This window comes from Schistocerca serialis, chromosome 2 (assembly GCF_023864345.2).
Source record: "Schistocerca serialis cubense isolate TAMUIC-IGC-003099 chromosome 2, iqSchSeri2.2, whole genome shotgun sequence".
Taxonomy (NCBI): domain Eukaryota; kingdom Metazoa; phylum Arthropoda; class Insecta; order Orthoptera; family Acrididae; genus Schistocerca; species Schistocerca serialis.
In genome coordinates this window covers 775,845,454-775,864,491 of record NC_064639.1, presented here as the reverse complement: position 1 = coordinate 775,864,491, position 19,038 = coordinate 775,845,454, and the positions used below count along the sequence as shown (strand labels likewise).

The 19,038-nt window shown below is 38.9% G+C and overlaps 1 protein-coding gene across 2 annotated transcripts in view; it reads right to left on the bottom strand.

Annotated features, from left to right (window-relative positions):
- Nucleotides 1-19,038, bottom strand: part of LOC126457998 (probable multidrug resistance-associated protein lethal(2)03659) — a 266,562-nt gene that overhangs the window by 8,691 nt on the left and 238,833 nt on the right. For both annotated transcript variants that reach the window (XM_050094769.1, XM_050094770.1), the window contains 4 exons: nt 16,511-16,756; nt 14,177-14,349; nt 8,742-8,871; nt 7,534-7,644 (listed from right to left, as the gene is read on the bottom strand). In XM_050094769.1, coding sequence (XP_049950726.1) covers nt 7,534-7,644; nt 8,742-8,871; nt 14,177-14,349; nt 16,511-16,756 — 660 coding nt within the window. The remainder of the gene's footprint in view (nt 1-7,533; nt 7,645-8,741; nt 8,872-14,176; nt 14,350-16,510; nt 16,757-19,038) is intronic.

Sequence of the window (19,038 nt, the reverse complement as noted above, 5' to 3'; positions counted from 1 at the left end):
AGACATGAAAGCGCACCAAGTGGGAACTTCCGATGGCCAAGCGTTTAGGAAATAAAAGAAGTTTTGATACAGATCTATCACCATGTGCACCATATCAATTGTCCCTGTGACAGTGTATTTAGGAAGTCATGTTTGGCTCAGGGGTAAGAGATCGGATTTGCGTGGAAAGGGTCGCAGGGTCGACTGCCCGGTGGCAAATATTTTTGTGCTCCTGAGCAATGCGTACACTACTGACATTACATTTACCTACAACATCATAAATGTTATTTTATTAATTTATATATGCACAAAAAGTATAGGCATAGGATGTAATCGATACTTCTATTCTTTTGCACTTTATCAATTACATATACTGGGGTGATATTCATCAAAGAAACGGGGGAAACAATAATTTTGACCACATCTTGTCCAAATAGATGATGTTTCATAAAATGGATGACACAATGAAACTTGTTGATGGCCAAACTTTTAAATCTGCAGCAATTTGCAGAAGGGTTGCACTTCTGTCACATTGAATGATTCTCTTCAGTCGTAATTGGTCCCGTTCTTGCAGGATCTTTTTCTGGGCAGCAGTGATGTCTGAGATTTGATGTTTTACCAGTTTCCTGATATTCACGGTACACTCATGAAATGGTCATGTGGGGAAAATCCTCATTTCATCGCTACCTCTGAGATGCTGTGTCCCACCACTCGTGCACAGACTCATTCAAACTCGCTTAAATCTTGGTAACCTACCATTGTAGCAGGAGTAAACGATCATGTCTTCAGCATACTGACTGGACACCTGTTTATCTAGCAGAAACTGCTAATTCAAAATACAATTTATTCACAAATGAGATAGCAGGTATCTTTGAAAGTGTATTTCCAAAAAAGTCATACAGAGTCCAACCTGCAAGGGCTGCAAAAAAACCATGGCTCACTAAGGGCATCATAGCTTCCTGTCAGAGAAAAAGACAACTCTACATAGCATCAAAGACTTCTAACAACCCTGCTCAGCTAAAACATTATAAACTCTACTGTAAAATTCTTGCCAAAGTAATTAAAAACTCTAAAAGTATGTGTATAGCATCTGAAATTACTAATTCTGAAAATAAAATTAAAACAATCTGGAATGTGATAAAGAGAGAAACAGGGACTGTAAACTACACCAAAGACAAAAATATTGTTTTAACTGTTGACAACTCAGAGATAACTAATAGTGAGGAAACTGCTAAAATCTTTAACCAACATTTTTTTTAACTGTCCCAACACAGATAGGTTGCCATGGTTCTGTAGATAAAGCTGCCCGTATAATGAAAAATAATTTTCCAGAACCTTTCAGTCAAATAAGTGTGCTTCCCATTACTGCCAATGAAATCAAAAAAATCATACAGTCTTTGAAAAATAAACATTCTGCTGGTATTGACGATATTTCAAGCAAGCTGTTGAAGGCTTGCTGTAGTGAAGTGACAGAAGTTTTGTCTCACATCTGCAACACATCCATGCAACAAGGAGTGTTTCCAGATAGAATGAAACACTCTGTTGTCAGGCCCCTGTACAAAGCAGGGGATGCTACAAATGTGTCAAACTATCGCCCTATCTCTCTATTAACAACATTTCCAAAAGTCCTAGAAAAAGCTCTGTACAACAGGATTGTGGCACACCTTGGTGACCTGAACATCATTAACAGTCAGCAGTTTGGTTTTCAAAAGGGAGTTTCAATAGATAACGCAATTTTCTCATTCACCAATGATGTTCTAGAGTCTATAAACAGCAAGAGGCTGCCAATTGGTGTCTTATGCGACCTATCAAAGGCGTTCAACTGTGTAGATCACCAGATACTCTCCAAGAAGGCCTGTCATTATGGAATTACAGGACCTGTAGGGAACTGGTTAAAATCGTACCTCGAAAATAGGAAACAGAAGATTATTCTAGATGTTTCAGATAGTGTATCACAATATACAGTGGACTCTGAGTGGGGAATTGTGCAGCACGGAGTGCCACAGGGATCAGTGCTTGGGCCCTTGCTGTTCCTCATATATGTTAATGACCTGCCTTTATCCATCAATAAGAAGTGTAAATTTACAATGTTCGCTGATGATACGAGCATTGTGGTGGATAATGTGTCAGCTACTGACTTAGAATCCGAGGCCAATGATATCCTTAAAGAAGTTCTGGGTTGGTTTGGTATTAACTCCCTTTCAATAAACCTGAAAAAAAAACAATTTTATCCAGTTCCAGACAACCCACAAAAACCCAAAAAAAAATAGTTATCACACAGAATGATCAGATGATAAAGCAAGTGTACTTATCAAAATTCCTAGGCGTATATGTGGACAGTAGGCTGAATTGGGAACATCACATTCTACAAACACTAAAACGGCTGACGTCGGCAACATTTGCTTTACGAATTTTGTCGCGCTTCAATGACATTACCATCTCAAAGTCAGCTTACTTTGGCTATTTTCATTCAGTCATGTGTTATGGCATCATCTTCTGGGGCAATACACCTGCCACAAAGAAAATCCTCACAGCACAAAAAACAGCAATAAGAATCATTTGTGGTGTACCCCCACGAACCTCATGTCGAAATCTTTTTAAACGACTTGAAATACTGACAGCAACATCTCAGTACATATATTCACTGATGTGCTTCATAATAAATAACCCCACTCTGTATGAAACGAATTGCCTACATCATGAACATAACACCAGAAGAAAAGAGGATTTCCACTGTGAGTTAAAGAACTTGACACTTATTCAGAAAGGGGTTAAAGTACCCTGGAACGAAAATTTTCAATTCCCTACCCAACAGCATCAAAAGTATAAGGAGTAGTACATCAGTATTTAAACGTAGCTTGAGAAATTATTTACTTGAGACCTCACTTTATCCACTAGAGGAATTCTTTCAGAGAAATAAGTAAAACCCAGATTGGAAAGATGTTTTTAAATTTTTGACACTGTTTACTGTTAAACTAATGTAATAATGCCCTAATGTAAAAATTCGTGTTTTTCTCATTTCCATTTTTGGGTCACTTTTAAACCCAAAGTGGGGAGTTTTGATTACTGTTCAAGGTTAAAATAGATGCAATAATGCCCTAAATATGAAACTGCTATCTTCACATTTATGTTGACTAGTTTTTAAGCTAATAAGTGACTTTTGTGCACTGTTATTAATACTATAACAATGTCTTTATTCTATGTATTTTATTATGTACATTGACACGTTCCACATCTGAGTGACTTGCTCACATGTACAGATCTATGGAACAAGTATATAAATAAATAAATAAATAAATAACAACTGCACCAGACACTTGTTGTCATATATAGGTGCTGCCGACTGAAGCATCTTATTTTGCAGGTTTACATATTTCTGTATTTGAATCTGTATGCCTGTACCAGTTTCTTTGGCACTTCAGTGTAGATGTATGCATGGAGCCATCTGAGAGCTGGAGATCAAAGCCTAGAAAGGTGACTGGTTGTCGAGTTGTGAATTACCAGGTATTGTCTGTTTGGGAGTAGGTGTTTAGGTTATGAAGTAAAGAACAAAGGCTATCCTTGCCAAAAGGATCATGAAAATGTCCTCAATGGATTGGAATCTCACAAACAGTTTTGAATGTTGACTGGATAAAGACTACTCCTCCAGATCGCCCGTAAATAAGATAGCATAGAACAGTGCCATGCAAATACCCATTGCAGTACCATGGATTTGTTCGTATATTTGGACTTCAAATGTGATTTAATTGTGGGTCATGATGTGTTTCGCCAGGAATATTAGGAAAGAGGTGGTGGATTTATCAGGACGACACTGGGAACAAGTATTGTTTTGTTCAATGGCTGCAGGCCATCACCTTAGGGGTGTTGGTCTACAAGGACATCACTTTCAAAGTTACCAACAAAGACCCTACTGATAAAGGAAGACGCTTTGGAAAGGTGGTGTAGGAACTGAACAGTGTCTTGGATGTGGAATGGCATGTAACGGATTCAGTCTACATAAGCAGCCACAATGGAATGAACAGTAGGTAGACCTGAGGTGGTTGGGTTTGTGCAATTTGGGAGTGGGTGAAAGGTAGGTTGCTGGTGTGAGGGGGGAGAATATTTCAGGTGTCAGGTTTTGGAAGGGACTTAACACCTTGAGGAGATGCTGAAGGTCATATTGGACTTATGACATCATGGTCCTAACGTTTGTAAGCAGATGTGTCAAAGTTGGCAGGGACCCCAAGCCACCATGACAATGATTCATGATCATAGTGTTGGAGCCTTTGACTATCTCCCATCATGCTCTGATAAGAGAAATATCCTACCCAAACTACCCAAACTACCCAAAGAAACATTCCAACACATACCCAAACTACAGGATATCCTTGTCTATCTATTCCAGTCCTGCACACAATGAGTCATTCCCTTGAGGACTACCCAGGGGCAATAGAAGTCTCATAAATCCACTCATGAACTCATGCTGTGGTCACGTCACAGGCATTTCCTACCAAATAAAAGGCAGGGACACATGTGAAAGTGGCCATGTTATACATCAGCTATGCTGCAATTACTGTCCAGCAATCAATGTAGGTCTCTCCCCCGCTCCCCACACAACTGTTTTAATCTTTCTGTGTAGCCTCCAAGTACAGGTTTTCACCCAGTACATCTCCTCTGTGAGCCCCATAAAAAAGTGTCACAGGGTGACAGGTCGGGCTTCTTGCAGGCCATTCAGGAGGTCCACATCTCCACAGCCAACATCCTGGAAACTTCTCACCCGACCAGTTCCGCACGACACTTGCAAAGTGAGGCAATGCACCGTCTTGCATGAAGATAATGTTGTTGGTATTTTCCCATCCAGATACCATGAGCCAAACATAATCCTGAAGCAGTTGAATGCAGTGTTCCCCATTCATTGTGTAATGTAGCAGCTATGGGCCGATGACATTTGAAACTGTTGTTGCGGGAGTAGTTGTATTTACTTGATTGCAACAAAAAAACACACCCTACTCATACAACTCCTGTACTAGAAAATTAAACAACAGAACAGCATAAAAATAAATGAGGAAACATAAGTAAGAGGTGGTGCCAGAGATAATAATTACAAATGGCAATCACTCGCACACAGCATTACACTGCACATAACATTGCACTTCAGCACTCCCCCCTTAGTGTCAACAGTACTTTCTGTTGAAACGGACATGTCGTCCAGACCAGGTTACAATGGGTCATGCACAGGCTTCCGATGGTGCATTGGAGACAGCCTCAGACGTCCGTTGAGGCTGACCTGTGACGTGCAGTGGAGTGGCTGGAGCATAGGTCACGTTCTTAGTGCAAGTAGATGCGTCCGTACCAGTGTAAGGAGCGCAAAAAGCTTGTTTGAGCCTGTCGATGGAGACTGTGATGGGTGTACCCATCACATCAACATTTACTGTCTTGTCCTCCCTACTGATGACAAGATACAGTCTATCGTAGAGTGGCTGCAGTGACTTGCATACTGCGTCATGCCATAAGAAGACATTTTGGCATTCCCGCAGCTCGTCAAACATAAATGAGCGACAGGTCTGCTGATACCTTGCTGTAGTTGCCAGATATGTGTATGCAGCTTTTATACAAAATCTGAAGTGTCAAAGCCGTTGTCTGGCACATTAGCAAAGAACTCGCCGAGAAGTCGTATCGGCTGGCCATAAACAAGTTCTGCACTCGTGGCATTCACATCTTCTTTCAGCGATGCGCAGTGACCCAGGAGGATAATGGACAACGTCTCTGTCCTCCACTGCAAGTCGTGACACTGAAGCAACACTTTCAGTTGGCGGTGCATGCGTTCAAATAAACCATTTGCTGACGAGTGGTAAGCTGTAGTTCTAATGCGCCTTGTACCCAGTAGTATGAAGAGTGCTTTGAACAAATACGACTCAAACTGTCTTCCTTGGTCTGTTGTGGTTCGTAACGGCATTCTGAAGAATGCAGTCGCGACAGTTTCAGTGGTGATATTGGCGATCGGGAACACCTCGGGCCAGCATGTGAAAGAATCTTTGGATGTAAGGCAGTAGGTGTATCCTCCCAATGGTGGAAGAGGTCCAACTAAGTCTAGATGGACATGATCAAATCTCTGATTTGGAAGAAGAAATGTGCCAAGAGGTGACCTAACGCACCGGCTAATATTATTCCATTGACAGGCCACACACTGTCGCACATATTGCTTGCAATCTTTGTCCATGTGTGGCCAGACGAAAGCTCACTTCACCATGATGGTAGTGGCTTGTCTGCCATTGTGAGTTAGGGCGAGATGGAACATGGGAGATGCGCAATGCGGTTGATGCGGATGTTCATATTTAATGCGACACGGCACGATACAGAGCGTCAGTAATGGTCGAATTTCGCGTTAGTTACCGTCTGACATCATGTCGGGGTCACCAATTTTGCGGGACTAGTTGTATTTACTTAAATGCAACATAAAAACACACCATAACTCATACGACTCCTTTCTAGAAAATTAAACAACAGAAAATCATAAAAGCAAATGAGGAAACATAAGTCAGAGGCTGTGCCGGAGATGATAATTACAAATGGCAATCACTCGCACACAGCATTACACTACACGTAACACTGCACTTCACAATTAACCAACTTCACAATTAACCAACTCCACAGTCACTTTTGGATGAGAATGCATCTTCTCCAGTGTAATTCCAGGGTTCTGTGCTGTCCAGTAAAGGCAACTGTCCCAATTGACAAAACCTCCCATATGGAATATGGCCTAATCACTACAGAGGATGTTGTGAAGCAATTGAGGCCAATCTTTATGCCAACCCATCGAACTTCCACATAGCCCATTCTTCAATCACAGTCTTCTGGTGTCAGTTGCCCCACTAAGTGAGATTTCCATGTTCGAAAGTTTAATTCTTTGTGCAACAGCGTGCCTTGCAAGTCCACCCTCATGAGCTGCCAGGTGTGTGTATTTCCCTGGGCTATGACTGAACATTTTTCTGCACAATTGTCACATTCTTAGGACAGCAAGATGCAGATGGACAACCTGTTTTTACTGCATCCTTTACCAAACCTGTGGTCATTAGCTTCGTGAGACATTTCTTTATTTTGTCTGGATGAATTGTGTCATTCCTCCCCTTCACCATATACCACTTTCCCTGTACAAGAACGTACTAATTTAGCACCCCATAGCATGAAGCAGCCTCTGCTCATTCTCAACTGTAAGGCAATCTGCCATCTTTGTTGTTGTTGTTGTTGTTGTTGTTGTCGTCGAGTGAACAGGCTCTTGCGGCCACAGTCTGCACTACGCAGGATGAAAAATCACTATCATATTTAATGTTCTGTATGTTTGCACTATTTCCAATGTTATTCCATCAACATTGGAAACTGAACAGCCATTTAAAGCTCAAAAGCTGGTTAACGCTGCATTATGTTACATATGTCCATATGCACACAGCCTGCTGAAGGAGAGCGACTTCGTTTCCTTTCCTTTGTTTTTGTGTATGAGTCTCAGTGGTTTGGTATTTAAGGTTACTACAAAAATAGTAACATAAATGGTGATTAAACTGCATGGCTATTTCTTACCTCTTCAGCAACTTTAATTAAGCTTTCCATCATGGATTTTCCAGTCTGTTCCACCATTTTATACAAATATCCATTCATGTTTTGTAGTAACTTGTGTGGGTGATCATATTCCTGAAAAATAAGTATAAATCAAATTTAGTTGTTATTTGCAGCAAATAAAATTTTAAACAGTAGTTATTGCAAACTAAAATAATACCCTTTTTTCTATGTAATACAGAAGATAGTGCTCCTAGAAGTATTAAAGGAGAGTTACGATCATGTCAGACTTTTTTCTGCTTTAATTAGCAAAATTAATGACTGGTTATTATGTGTGTGTGTGTGTGTGGGGGGGGGGGGGGGGGGATGGAGGGAGGGTGTTACTGAACATTTCCTTCAGTTTGTGGTGGAAAGATTTGCTAGTGTGCAGCAGACAGTGAAAGAGAGTGACTGTCTGGTTCAGCCAACAGTAACACTGGCCAAGAACATCTCGGCAGTCAGTAAATTTGTTAAATAAATTCTCTCTTCCCCCTCCCCTCCATCACCACCAGGCACTCCCTCTCATTCAATCCTATTCTGAAAGAAGGGTACCCAGAACAGTAAGAGATTGAAAACTCATGCTGGGCAATGTAATGAATCAAATGGATCACATTTTGAATAAATGGATAGTCAGTACTGTTAAACATTTGAAATTTTTTGTTGTTGTTGTTGTTGTTGTCGTCGTCGTTTTTGGCCAGGAACTTGCAGACTGCACTGCATGTATTTCTGACACTATGACTTAACTGTTGTCACTCCTATAACGCTCTTCTAGTGAGATCCAGTTTTAACCTTATGCAAGCATAAAGTAAATAGGGAAAATCTTGACTGACAGTTTATCTCATGCCTAAAACTATTCAGAGGTCTAGCAAAGTCACTGGTACCATCTGGCATGCTGTGGCATTATTAAAAGGTTTGATTCAGTATTTGTGTCCAACAAACATTTGTTATCACTCAGCCTTAGCAGCACAAAAAGAAGTATTCAGCCTCAAATAATCTCTAACCACTTATCACATGAAACAAAAACGAAACTGAAGGGATCTTAATATTAATGTAAAAGTCTTATACAGGATCAGCATGTTGCTATTTTTTTACAGTACTTCATGAAGAAATTAAATGAGACAATTCAAAAACCAACTGTGTGTAAACTATCTTCACTTATAACAAAAAAATTAAGGTTTAAAGATTTTTCTTACCACTACAATCCCTGCATCCATCACCAACACTTTGTCACTGTCCATTACTGTATGTAGCCTATGGGCAATTGTCAATACTGTGCAATCATTAAACTTCTGCCTTATGGTTTTCTGGATCAGAGTGTCGGTCCTACATAGTGTGTAAGAAAAAAGGAAACAAAATTAAAGACATACTGGTACTGTATTTGTCAGATTATGGTCAAAACCAAATATAAAATCTTAATAAATGTAAAAAAAAAAAAAAAAAAAAAACACACTAGGATTTCACTCAAGAAATAAATTACACATCAGATTAAGAAGAAACAGAGAGCTTTACTTGGAAAATAATTTTTCTTCATAATTTTTTTTTAATTATGAACTTCATTTTGTGTCTCTCTTTATAGATACACAGATGAATGAAACTGCTTAGCACAAACTGATGGACAAGGAAACAAAATTTAACAGATCACTGAAAGGCTTACTGCAAATCTGACCGGCAAAATGCCATTTAAAGTAATATTTCATAAAAAGTACATTCTGAAATTTAATTCATGCCATAAATATAGCAAGAACTATATATTTAGAAGGTAAAGGAACTTCAGGGCTATCACCCTTCCTCTTTCTACCATCTAAAATCAATAGTTTTACTTCCCGGTACCTGAAGATACAGAGCTAATTAAGAAATGATCTGAGCTATCTATTTCAAGTACAGTATATCTTACACATGCAGAATGCACTAATTACATATGAAGCCACACCTTAAATTCCTACACTTATGGTTATCCCATGCACATGTGACAAAAACAATGCACACATTATGTAACAGTGAGAAGAAATAGATGCCATCTTTAGTCGAATAGTTTTTTCGTACCTTGTCAATTCCTCGTTAAGTTCAACTGAAACATGCAGCAACAATTCTAGTTACAGAAGACCTACACAGTGAAAAAACTAGGAAGTTAATTTTCCTTTTCTAACTTATAAGACGTTTTGAGGGGGGGAAAAGAGAGGGGGGGGGGGAGAGAGAGAGAGAGAGGGGGGGGGGAGGAGAGAGAGAGAGAGAGAGAGAGAGAGAGAGAGAGAGAGAGGGGGAGGGAGGGAGGGAGGGAGGGAGGGAGGGAGGGGGGGGAGAGAGAGAGAGAGAGAGAGAGAGAGAGAGAGAGAGAGAGAGAGAGAAATTAGTTGGTGCACATAACTCAGCATCACAAGATAAAGAAGTTCATTTTAACGTATTTATGCTGGATTTTCAACAGAGGCCTGAGTGAGAATAACAGGGACCCAAAATAAGGAGGAATTGTGTTCCACATGCAAGAAACTGTACACCTACTTTTGCTATCATATTCAATTACATAAAAGCAGTGATTCTTAAGCTTCTACCGGCATTTGCCAACCACATGGACAAAACCATAGACTTGTTCCTCTGAGCTTCTGCTACAGAACGGTCGCTACTGTTACTGTTTGTAGTAACAACCACAATATTTCAGAATGACAGGGTATAGTGAATCAATGAAGGATCCAGTGTATGTCAACCAATCAAGTACTCATATTTTCCATCACATGACTGTGTGACTAAATGAGGGGGAAGGAGAGAGCCGTGGTGGGGGTGGGGAGACGGGTGTTTACAACTAGTAACACCATATGAATGCTTGTAATACAAATGGATGTCAGGAAAAAAATCCTGGAAAATCCAGGATAAAATATAACAATATAATGGAAAGGATAGCTGCTACTCTCTGTTTAGTGCAGATGCCGAGTCACACAAAGGCGCAACAAAGAGACTATCAGAGAGTTAGCTTTTGGACAGTCTTTTTGTTGTGTCTTTCTGTGACTCTATACCAAAATCTGTTGTAGGTGACAAATTGGGTATGTGTCAGTCGGTTCCTGATTGCTCAGCACAGATGGTTTAGTATCTAAGACTGGGAAACAGTACACCATTTCATGTTCACATATTGGTGATGCATTTTAAATAATTACCACTCTAATGGGATACAACAATATGAGGTATGACAACAGCAGATTTTCACCTGTCTTTGGTAAGAGAACTTTTAGAAACTTTTGCAGCAGAATGAAGAGCTGGAATAGCAAGGTACACTCTTGCTGAGAATCCTCCACTAAATGCCAGTGTACAGTTTAAGAACTCTAAATTCGGTGAACTTCTAGGAAACCACAGTTGTTACTGAAAAGAGTACTGAGAGAGAAAATACGAACACAAGATACATATTGTGCCATTTTGTGTGGTACCTGTTCAACCTGTTCAGAGACTTCTCACAAACAGTTGCTTACCAACAGGGACTGCACAGGAAAGATGAAATTAAACTGGCAATTCTTCTAGTACTCATTTGAAAATGTATATAAAAATGAAAGAAACTTAGAATAAATTTTGAAATTAGTCAGTATTGGGTTGCAGATCGAAGAAGAGAATGTGAAATTCATCCCCTCATTACCAGATTAGGTGTAAATAATTCAGTGATCAGTGTGTCATACAGTAAGTACACTGGTATAAGTAAGAGGGTTTGATAAAGAGAAGTTGGCTTTTTGTGAAAAATACAGTTGTCCTAAATGTTTTACCTTCCAGTGTTTACAAACAATGGAAAAATGTATTCAGAACTGTGATTATGATTAGACTGCAGGTGCACAATTTATTAGTGATGAATAAACCTGGATTTCCCACTTTACGAGAATGGTCGCCTTAACCTCTTTGGCTATCTGAGTGTGCTTCCAGGGCTGACACAAACTTCCACATGTCCCCAAATGTTCACATGTTGTTTTCCCACAGTTGATGTGCTTCCTGCACATGTAGAGACTTTATTATCGTTGTTGTTACACCCTGCCTAGGCTTGTAATACTATTTGCAATGTGTCATGCATGCAAGTCTGAAGGACACAATGTAGAACATTGTAAAACACAGAAAATGCAAATAGTATTACATGCCTAGACAGGCTGCAAAAATAATGACAAAGTCTCTCCCTGTGCGAGAATCACAACAACTGTGCAGGCGCAGGATGTGAACACTCAGTGACACGTGGACATTTGGATCAGTCCTGGAGGTGTGCGTGGCTAGCTGAAGTGGTTACACCAACCATTCATGTCAAGCGGGAAATCCAGGTTTGGCACAAATTTTCATTCGTCACTTATAAACTCTGCAGCTACAGTCTGAACTTATTCACAATTCTGAATATATTTGTTTCATTTCATATAGCTGTGGAGTGTAGCAGTGTCTGGTCCTTCAGACAGAATGCACTTTTAATTTAATTTTTTTCCTCTTGCTAAAAATGCAAAATCTTGAGCAACAGACATTGAACAACATCATAATAATGTAACAAAGATATTTTTAAACGGAGTAGCTATCTTATTGTGTACACTTATTTTACCTAGTTAGTGACCTAGACTATTTGCGGAGTGCTTAAAATGTAAGATCATTGCAAAAATCTGGAATTGGCTCTTTTGATTTATCTTTCAGCAGAGGTGGGACTTACCATGATTTACATATGTCAGTTATATCAAGGATTTAATCAACTGAGCTTAATGACGTAGAGATGGTTTTGAATTTAATAAAACTGCTATGTTTCTCATTAACAGGAAAATCTTATCTCTTCCCCAGAATATTCTGACCACAAAAGCCACTGTACCCATTTTCCAATACGTGAAACATTTTAGATTGTTTTACATTCATATGTACAGTAATTCTTATTATGGTGGAAACGAGAGAGAGAGAGAGTGTTTTTTTTTTTTTAAGGATTGCTCTGAATGCTAGCAAGTTTTCTTTCTTTTTGTGTGTACTTATCGATAACTCAACACTTTCACTTACAGTTTCAGCTAGCAAGCACATGATAACACCCAATCATCTTGACCATGAATAGGGATTCCATTCTGGGTGATAGTCTGACAACTGAAGGAAATACTAGTTCATTTGTTTTTATTGTTGAATTTAACTGTTGATCAGAGTTGACAAACATAAAATCAAAAATAACTGGGTACTTTGTCTCATATTTAAAAATTCATTTTAACACCTGACTTCAAATGATAAATGGAAATGTAGGTTGAATTTCGTTAGCTGCTGGTAAAGGCAGCATGTGTGACATAAATAATATGATGGTCAAGCTTGGACTTGCTTCCTATGTAGTGTAAAATAGATTTATGCCTAATCTTAATTTTTGTGCTAGCAGAGGAACTGCATGGATGTAACAGCATGCTATTAACTTGACCTAAAACACTGTATAATGTTCCTTTAGATATTTGGAAATACTGAGGTATGGTACAATTACTTTTTTCTCTGTACTGTAAGGAGCAGTTGAATGAATGAGGTCAGGATTGTATGGGGGACATGCAAGGGTTTCACAGTGAAACTTCAGCAGTGTAGTCTAAACAACCCTGAAAACATGTGGGTGGGCATTTTGTTGGCAACGTGTTTTAATTACAGTGCAGAAGTTTCGCTGGAAAGATCTTACACATCCTCCACAAAGTTCCTGTCTCTCTCCTTGCAATTTCCATATTTTTGGAGCCTGGAAGAAAGATATTCACGGCTACTGATTTGCTTCAGATGATGAGGTGCATGACCTGTTATGGCACAATACTGATTCCATTGGCAACTGCAAACATTTTCCCAGGAAGGCATTGAAGGTCTTGTCTCGCAGAGGAATACACATTTCAACAGTTATGTCAATTACTTTTGAAATAATAAACAGTTTGTTTTTTTTTTCTTCATTTGTATCAGTTTCATTTTACTGTTCCCCTTATACATGTAAACAGTAACTGCTTATTCAGTATAATATTGTGTTTTTGTTACATGTGAGTCTGGAAATGAAAGTAAGGGTGAACATGAATGCCAGCATGGAGACTATTACTGCCAAAAACACAAAGAGGAGTTCAACAAGGTAAATGAATTGTCATCAACAATGCCTCATTCTCTCACTTTACAAGATATTGTGGAAATGTCAGGGATTTAATTCAGGGCATTGATATCTAGTCTGGTGTACAGGAAGGGTGTGTCATCACCTGGTGTCCCTTTACCAAGCAAACACAGGTAACTAAAAATGTCTTCCAACATCCTGACTCAACCAGCATATAGGTCAAATGCAACTGCACTTTTGGGTATAAGTAAGCTCTGTCAAAAAAATTCATGCTACACTGATAACCTTAAATATTTATCTTGCATTTACTCTGCCATATCATTATTTTTTTTTAATATGAACGATCATGTAATCCAATAAGGTTTGTGCCCATGTAACATTGTGTCCTGAACTTTGCTACACTAAATTTGTTTAAGCTCCTGTCATATAGAATAGCCATTGGGGAAAATATTTTAAGTGATCTGTAACAACTGTATGTTATGTTGCTTTCACATCTGATCATTATGTTAAATGGGTTTATCATAATAATGGTAATGACATTCTGAATTGTAATTAACAGTGGAAACTTTAATATGATTCACAGTTTGTGCACCAAGATTATGTACATACTTTGGGTCCACATTGGCCGTTGCTTCATCCATCACAAGGATTTTGTTCTTTCTTATAATGGCTCTTGCCAAACACACCAATTGTCGTTGTCCCACACTGAAATTTGAGCCCCCCTCGGACATTTTTGAATTTAAGCCAGCTGTCAGGTCCTCAACAGCTTCTTTCAGTTCCACCTGAGGAAAGTTTTAACTTGAGTTAAAATAATATAAATAGTGCCATAAATAATAATTAAATGCAAAAATGTAACCTAACAGATTTGAAAATTTTTGCAAAAGAAAAAGAAGAAGTCCTGTGAAATTTTAAAACTCTTCTGATACATACATTTCTCCATAAAATTTTGGTTGAATTGTCGGATGTTGATAATTTGTCAGAATACTTGAATGTCTAGTGTTCTAGCTGTCTTTAGGTGTTCGCTGGCCGAAGTACACTTTGCACTCCTATTTATGACCCTTCTAGTGCATGTATGGTGCACCTAATTGTCACTGTTCATGTACTAATTGATCGCATGCTAAACGTCTGTGCGCTGCACTGCTATAAATGTCTGTGCGCTGCACTGCTATAAACGTCTGTGCGCTGCTCCGAGCATCCTCCATGGGGGAAGCTTGGCTCATCAATTTTTAATCAACTCTCTTCACATGAAAAAACTGCATAATGATGCTGGCTGCACAGTACGCAAAGTTTTTCTGTGACAAGGTTCCATGCAGTATCTAACAGGAAACCTCCAACCTGATTGATAAAGGCCCCCCATACAGTCTTATTTGCAATATTGATGATATTTGATTTATTTTAAATAATTCATGATACAGTCATTCCAAAAGTTTAGTAAGGGCCACGATTTCTGTTTCACTGTACGTCAATGAATGACTAGTAAAAATGCAGTGTTTAGCAACAGCAGATTTCCTGACCTGGAGGAAGCAAGCATGCTGCTGGTGTTCCATAATGCATTGCTGAACGTCTCACACTGTGTGCTCTTTATGAGATTTGCCACACTTGCACAGAATCCTATAAACAACTGCCTTTTGCAGCTCCAAGTCAACTTTCATTGATGCCAGAAGCACAAAGATTTTTGTTGGGAGATGAAAGATCACTTTAACCTTATGTTTTCATAGTACTCTCTATTTTCACAGAAACATTTCCAATATATGGCACGTAAGCTATTATCTTGAAGGCCTCATCCTCTTCCTTGGCCACTGTTTATATATCTGGAGTACTCTATATATGTTGAGATGAATATCCACTTTCCAGAAACACAGTCTGGGGGCGTTCAAACTGTTCTTGCTGGCTATTGACATTTGAGATGGTTTGGATTCACAGAATCTAGGTCTTCTGGACACCCATTGTGCCAGATGGTGATGACTAGTAGCTTGCAAATACAGGTCTGTATGTTTTAGAACTTCATCATAATGAAACATTGGAAATTTATCAATTAAGATGTCGGTTTCCAATTATGTACTGCATGAAAACCTGTAATAATAGAACTTCGTGGTTTAGACATCTGACAGCTTCAGGGTTTTATCATGTGAAAATAAGCAATCCAATATCAATGTCTTGAGATTACACCTCAGAGGGTATTTGGAGCAATACACAAACCTTCAGCAGAAGTGCATGAGCTCAAACACACCACATGCACAGTGGCAACAGTGAGCATCACACTTGCACCAAGGGGGTCTGAAATAAGGAAGTTAGAGTACTTTCACCAATATAGACAAATCTGGCCACAAGAGTCTGCTCTGAAATATCATTGCAGTATGTTACTGACATCTGATTGTTTGATCTATTTTTCACCTTCAGAGTGAAGTATTCACTCTGCAGAAGACTGTGCACTGATATGAAACTTCCTGTCAGAAAACTGTGTGCCAGACCAGTCTCATTTTGTGAGCAATGCTCTCCGAACTGCTCTATGCAAGCACGACTCACAATCTGTCTCACAGCTTTACTTGGCAGAGCACTTGCCCATGAGAGGCAAAGGACCCGACTGAGTATGGTCTGCTGTGCAGTTTTAATATGCCAGGAAGTTTCGTATTTTCCACCTAACTGATACAAGTAACAAGTAATTCTAATGATTAACAAAGTCACCAATGTTATCAGAAGTAGTGATATGCTCGAGTGACATCAGAGGAGATAGTTAAGCCAGCACGACTTTTTGAACAGAAATCGTGTATGCCAATATATCAATTTTCAGTTTCACATCTTATAGAAACAAATATTTCTTGCTGCTCCCTCTACACATCATGTTAATTATAATTCAAAAACACATTTCCGAAATATTTCATTTTCTGTCTGAGCACCTATCTAAAGCTTATAGATATCCTATCTACAGAGCACTTCATTTACCTCTTCAAGAGCTTTCCACAATACATGATCAGGATGTTCATCAAATGGGTCCAAGTTTTTACGCATTGTTCCCGAGAAGAGAACTGGTTCTTGAGGAATAATAGAAACTTTGCTACGCAAATCATGCAATCCAATTGTAGCAGTGTCGATCTTATCTATAATAATAGATCCCTCAATATCAGCCAGCCTAAACAGTGATGCTATTAAAGACGACTTTCCTGCTCCAGTGCGGCCCACAATACCCACCTGAAAACATACACAAAATTTGTCAGAAACTTAAATCATCACTTTTCCATTTCAAAACAATTACAGAATATAAAAAGCACAGCTGAAAACTCAGTTGAGAAACTTTAGGCTATAAAAGTCATTCAATCTATTTTTGTCATTTTTAAAAAAGTATGTATTATATCCCTCTGGCAGGTGCATCTTAAATACTTAACTTATTATTTATGAGGCTACCATTCCTGGTACAATATTAAGAAAAGGATTTCATCTTTGCAGAATGGTCTGCCACATTTTATGAATACAGGAAGTAGTTCTTTTTAAACATGTCAAAAAAAATTGTTGCTTAAAATTTCTAACAGATTTTTTTTTTTTTTATTGTAACTTTCATCTCAAGCTCATCAGCAACTTCACTATCAAGTTACAAGATGATTAGTGAAAAAGTGTCTCCAAAACCATTCACAGCTGGGAAAAAAATAGACAATATCATGGCCAATGTGGCAGCAAGTAATTTCAATGACAGCCTTAGCAGGTATTCTGGAAATTATGAATGTGCTCAAACTTCAGTTCCACCCAGCCTGTTACAACCTGTGTGCTTTAGCAGACAAAAAGTGCACCGATCAAACAAAGCAGTGGATGACAGAAGTAGCCAAACAGACCCACAGGACCACCATGACCACAAAGAAGATGGTGGAGGGCCTCCTTTTTGATCTGAAAGGATTGTTTTATGGTCCATGGATCATTAATTAGAGGTAGGTTTAATGTAACTACAAAAAACTCTGTCTGAACAGGCCTTGGAAAGCCCAACAGTACTGACCGATAGCTGTCTCATCCTCTGCCAATAGGCATCTCTAGATACGGATACGGAGCAACACATCATCAGCACACCACTCTCCTGACCGTTGTCAGTTTTCATGACCAGAGCCACTACTTCTCGATCAACTAGCTCCTCAATTTGCCTCACAAGGGCTGAGTGTATCTCATTTGCCAGCAGTGCTCAGCAGATCAGATGGCCACCCATCCAAGTTCTTGCCAAGCATGACAGCACTTAACTTCGGTGATCTTATGGGAACTGGTATTATCATTGCGGCAAGGCTGTTGGGAACTACAAAAAATAAAACTCAAAACTTTGGACATGTTTTTCAGAAAATCATTTTTCAAATTGGCAGGAAAATAACTTCAGAACACTACATGCAATTTGGATTGTAATTTGATGCCAACATTCTAAATTGAATTCTCTTGTCAGCATACACAGCCATTTTGCACATCTTCAAAATTCTATTTTCAGTTTGGTATTTTATCTATCCTCAGCAAGTCTAACATACATAACGAAGTAATAAGCAACTACTTCCTTAGTGCTCTTCTCCAGAAGAGAGAGATATAACCTTCTGAAGAAGGGCACTAAGTGCATGAAACCAGTAAAGAAATTAAATTTCTTTGGTGTAATCTTTTTTGGTGCACACTGTTGTGTATTTTTTTCCTCTCTTTTTTTTTGAGGGGGGGGGGGGGGGCAAAAAATTTACGTTTTGTTCAACACATCACCGTTCTGTTAGAGCTTAATATTTTTCAATCATTGCATGTATACTATAGAAGATATATTGAAAATGACAAATAAAATTATTTTGTTACAGGTCCAATAGGGGGGCGTCAGGAATTCCAGTTGAAGTGGTCCTTCCACTTTGTGCTGAAGTTACAGGGAGCACCCGATATTATTTTGCTTGAAAAAAAAAAAATAATGAAAACCACTTTTTTCATGTACTGAAAGAGGATTACTCCCCCACCCCAAAAAAATCATTAATCTAGAATGTTTAAGGATGCTAATCATTATAATATTATTTCACACTACATAGAAAATGAAAGTAAATGAATAAATGTGAGACTTCTTTTTGCAAAGGGGAAAAAATGATTGAAGTGACTGCTTAGAGTATTTTTACTAACTATAGCACATATGACAGCTAGTTAGTTATTTGCATGTTCCACGAGTCATAACTGTGACAAAGTTCCTAGCATATTAAAACTGTAAGGCAGACTGGGACTTGAACCTGGGAACATTGCCTTTTGCTTGCAAGTGCTCTACTGACTGAGCTGTCCAAGCATGACTCACAACCCATTCTCACAGTGATCAACAATGTAAGCTTTCATGGTTGGTAGTGACATCACCTTAAACTTCTGGGCTATTAAGCCATAGTTGATGTATTAAACTTTCTCCTAAGATTTCCTCTCAAACTGCATGAGACATCTTCAGAGGTTCACCATTTTACCTCAGAACGTGTCCCCCGCACATGGAGAGGAAATGTTAGGAGAAA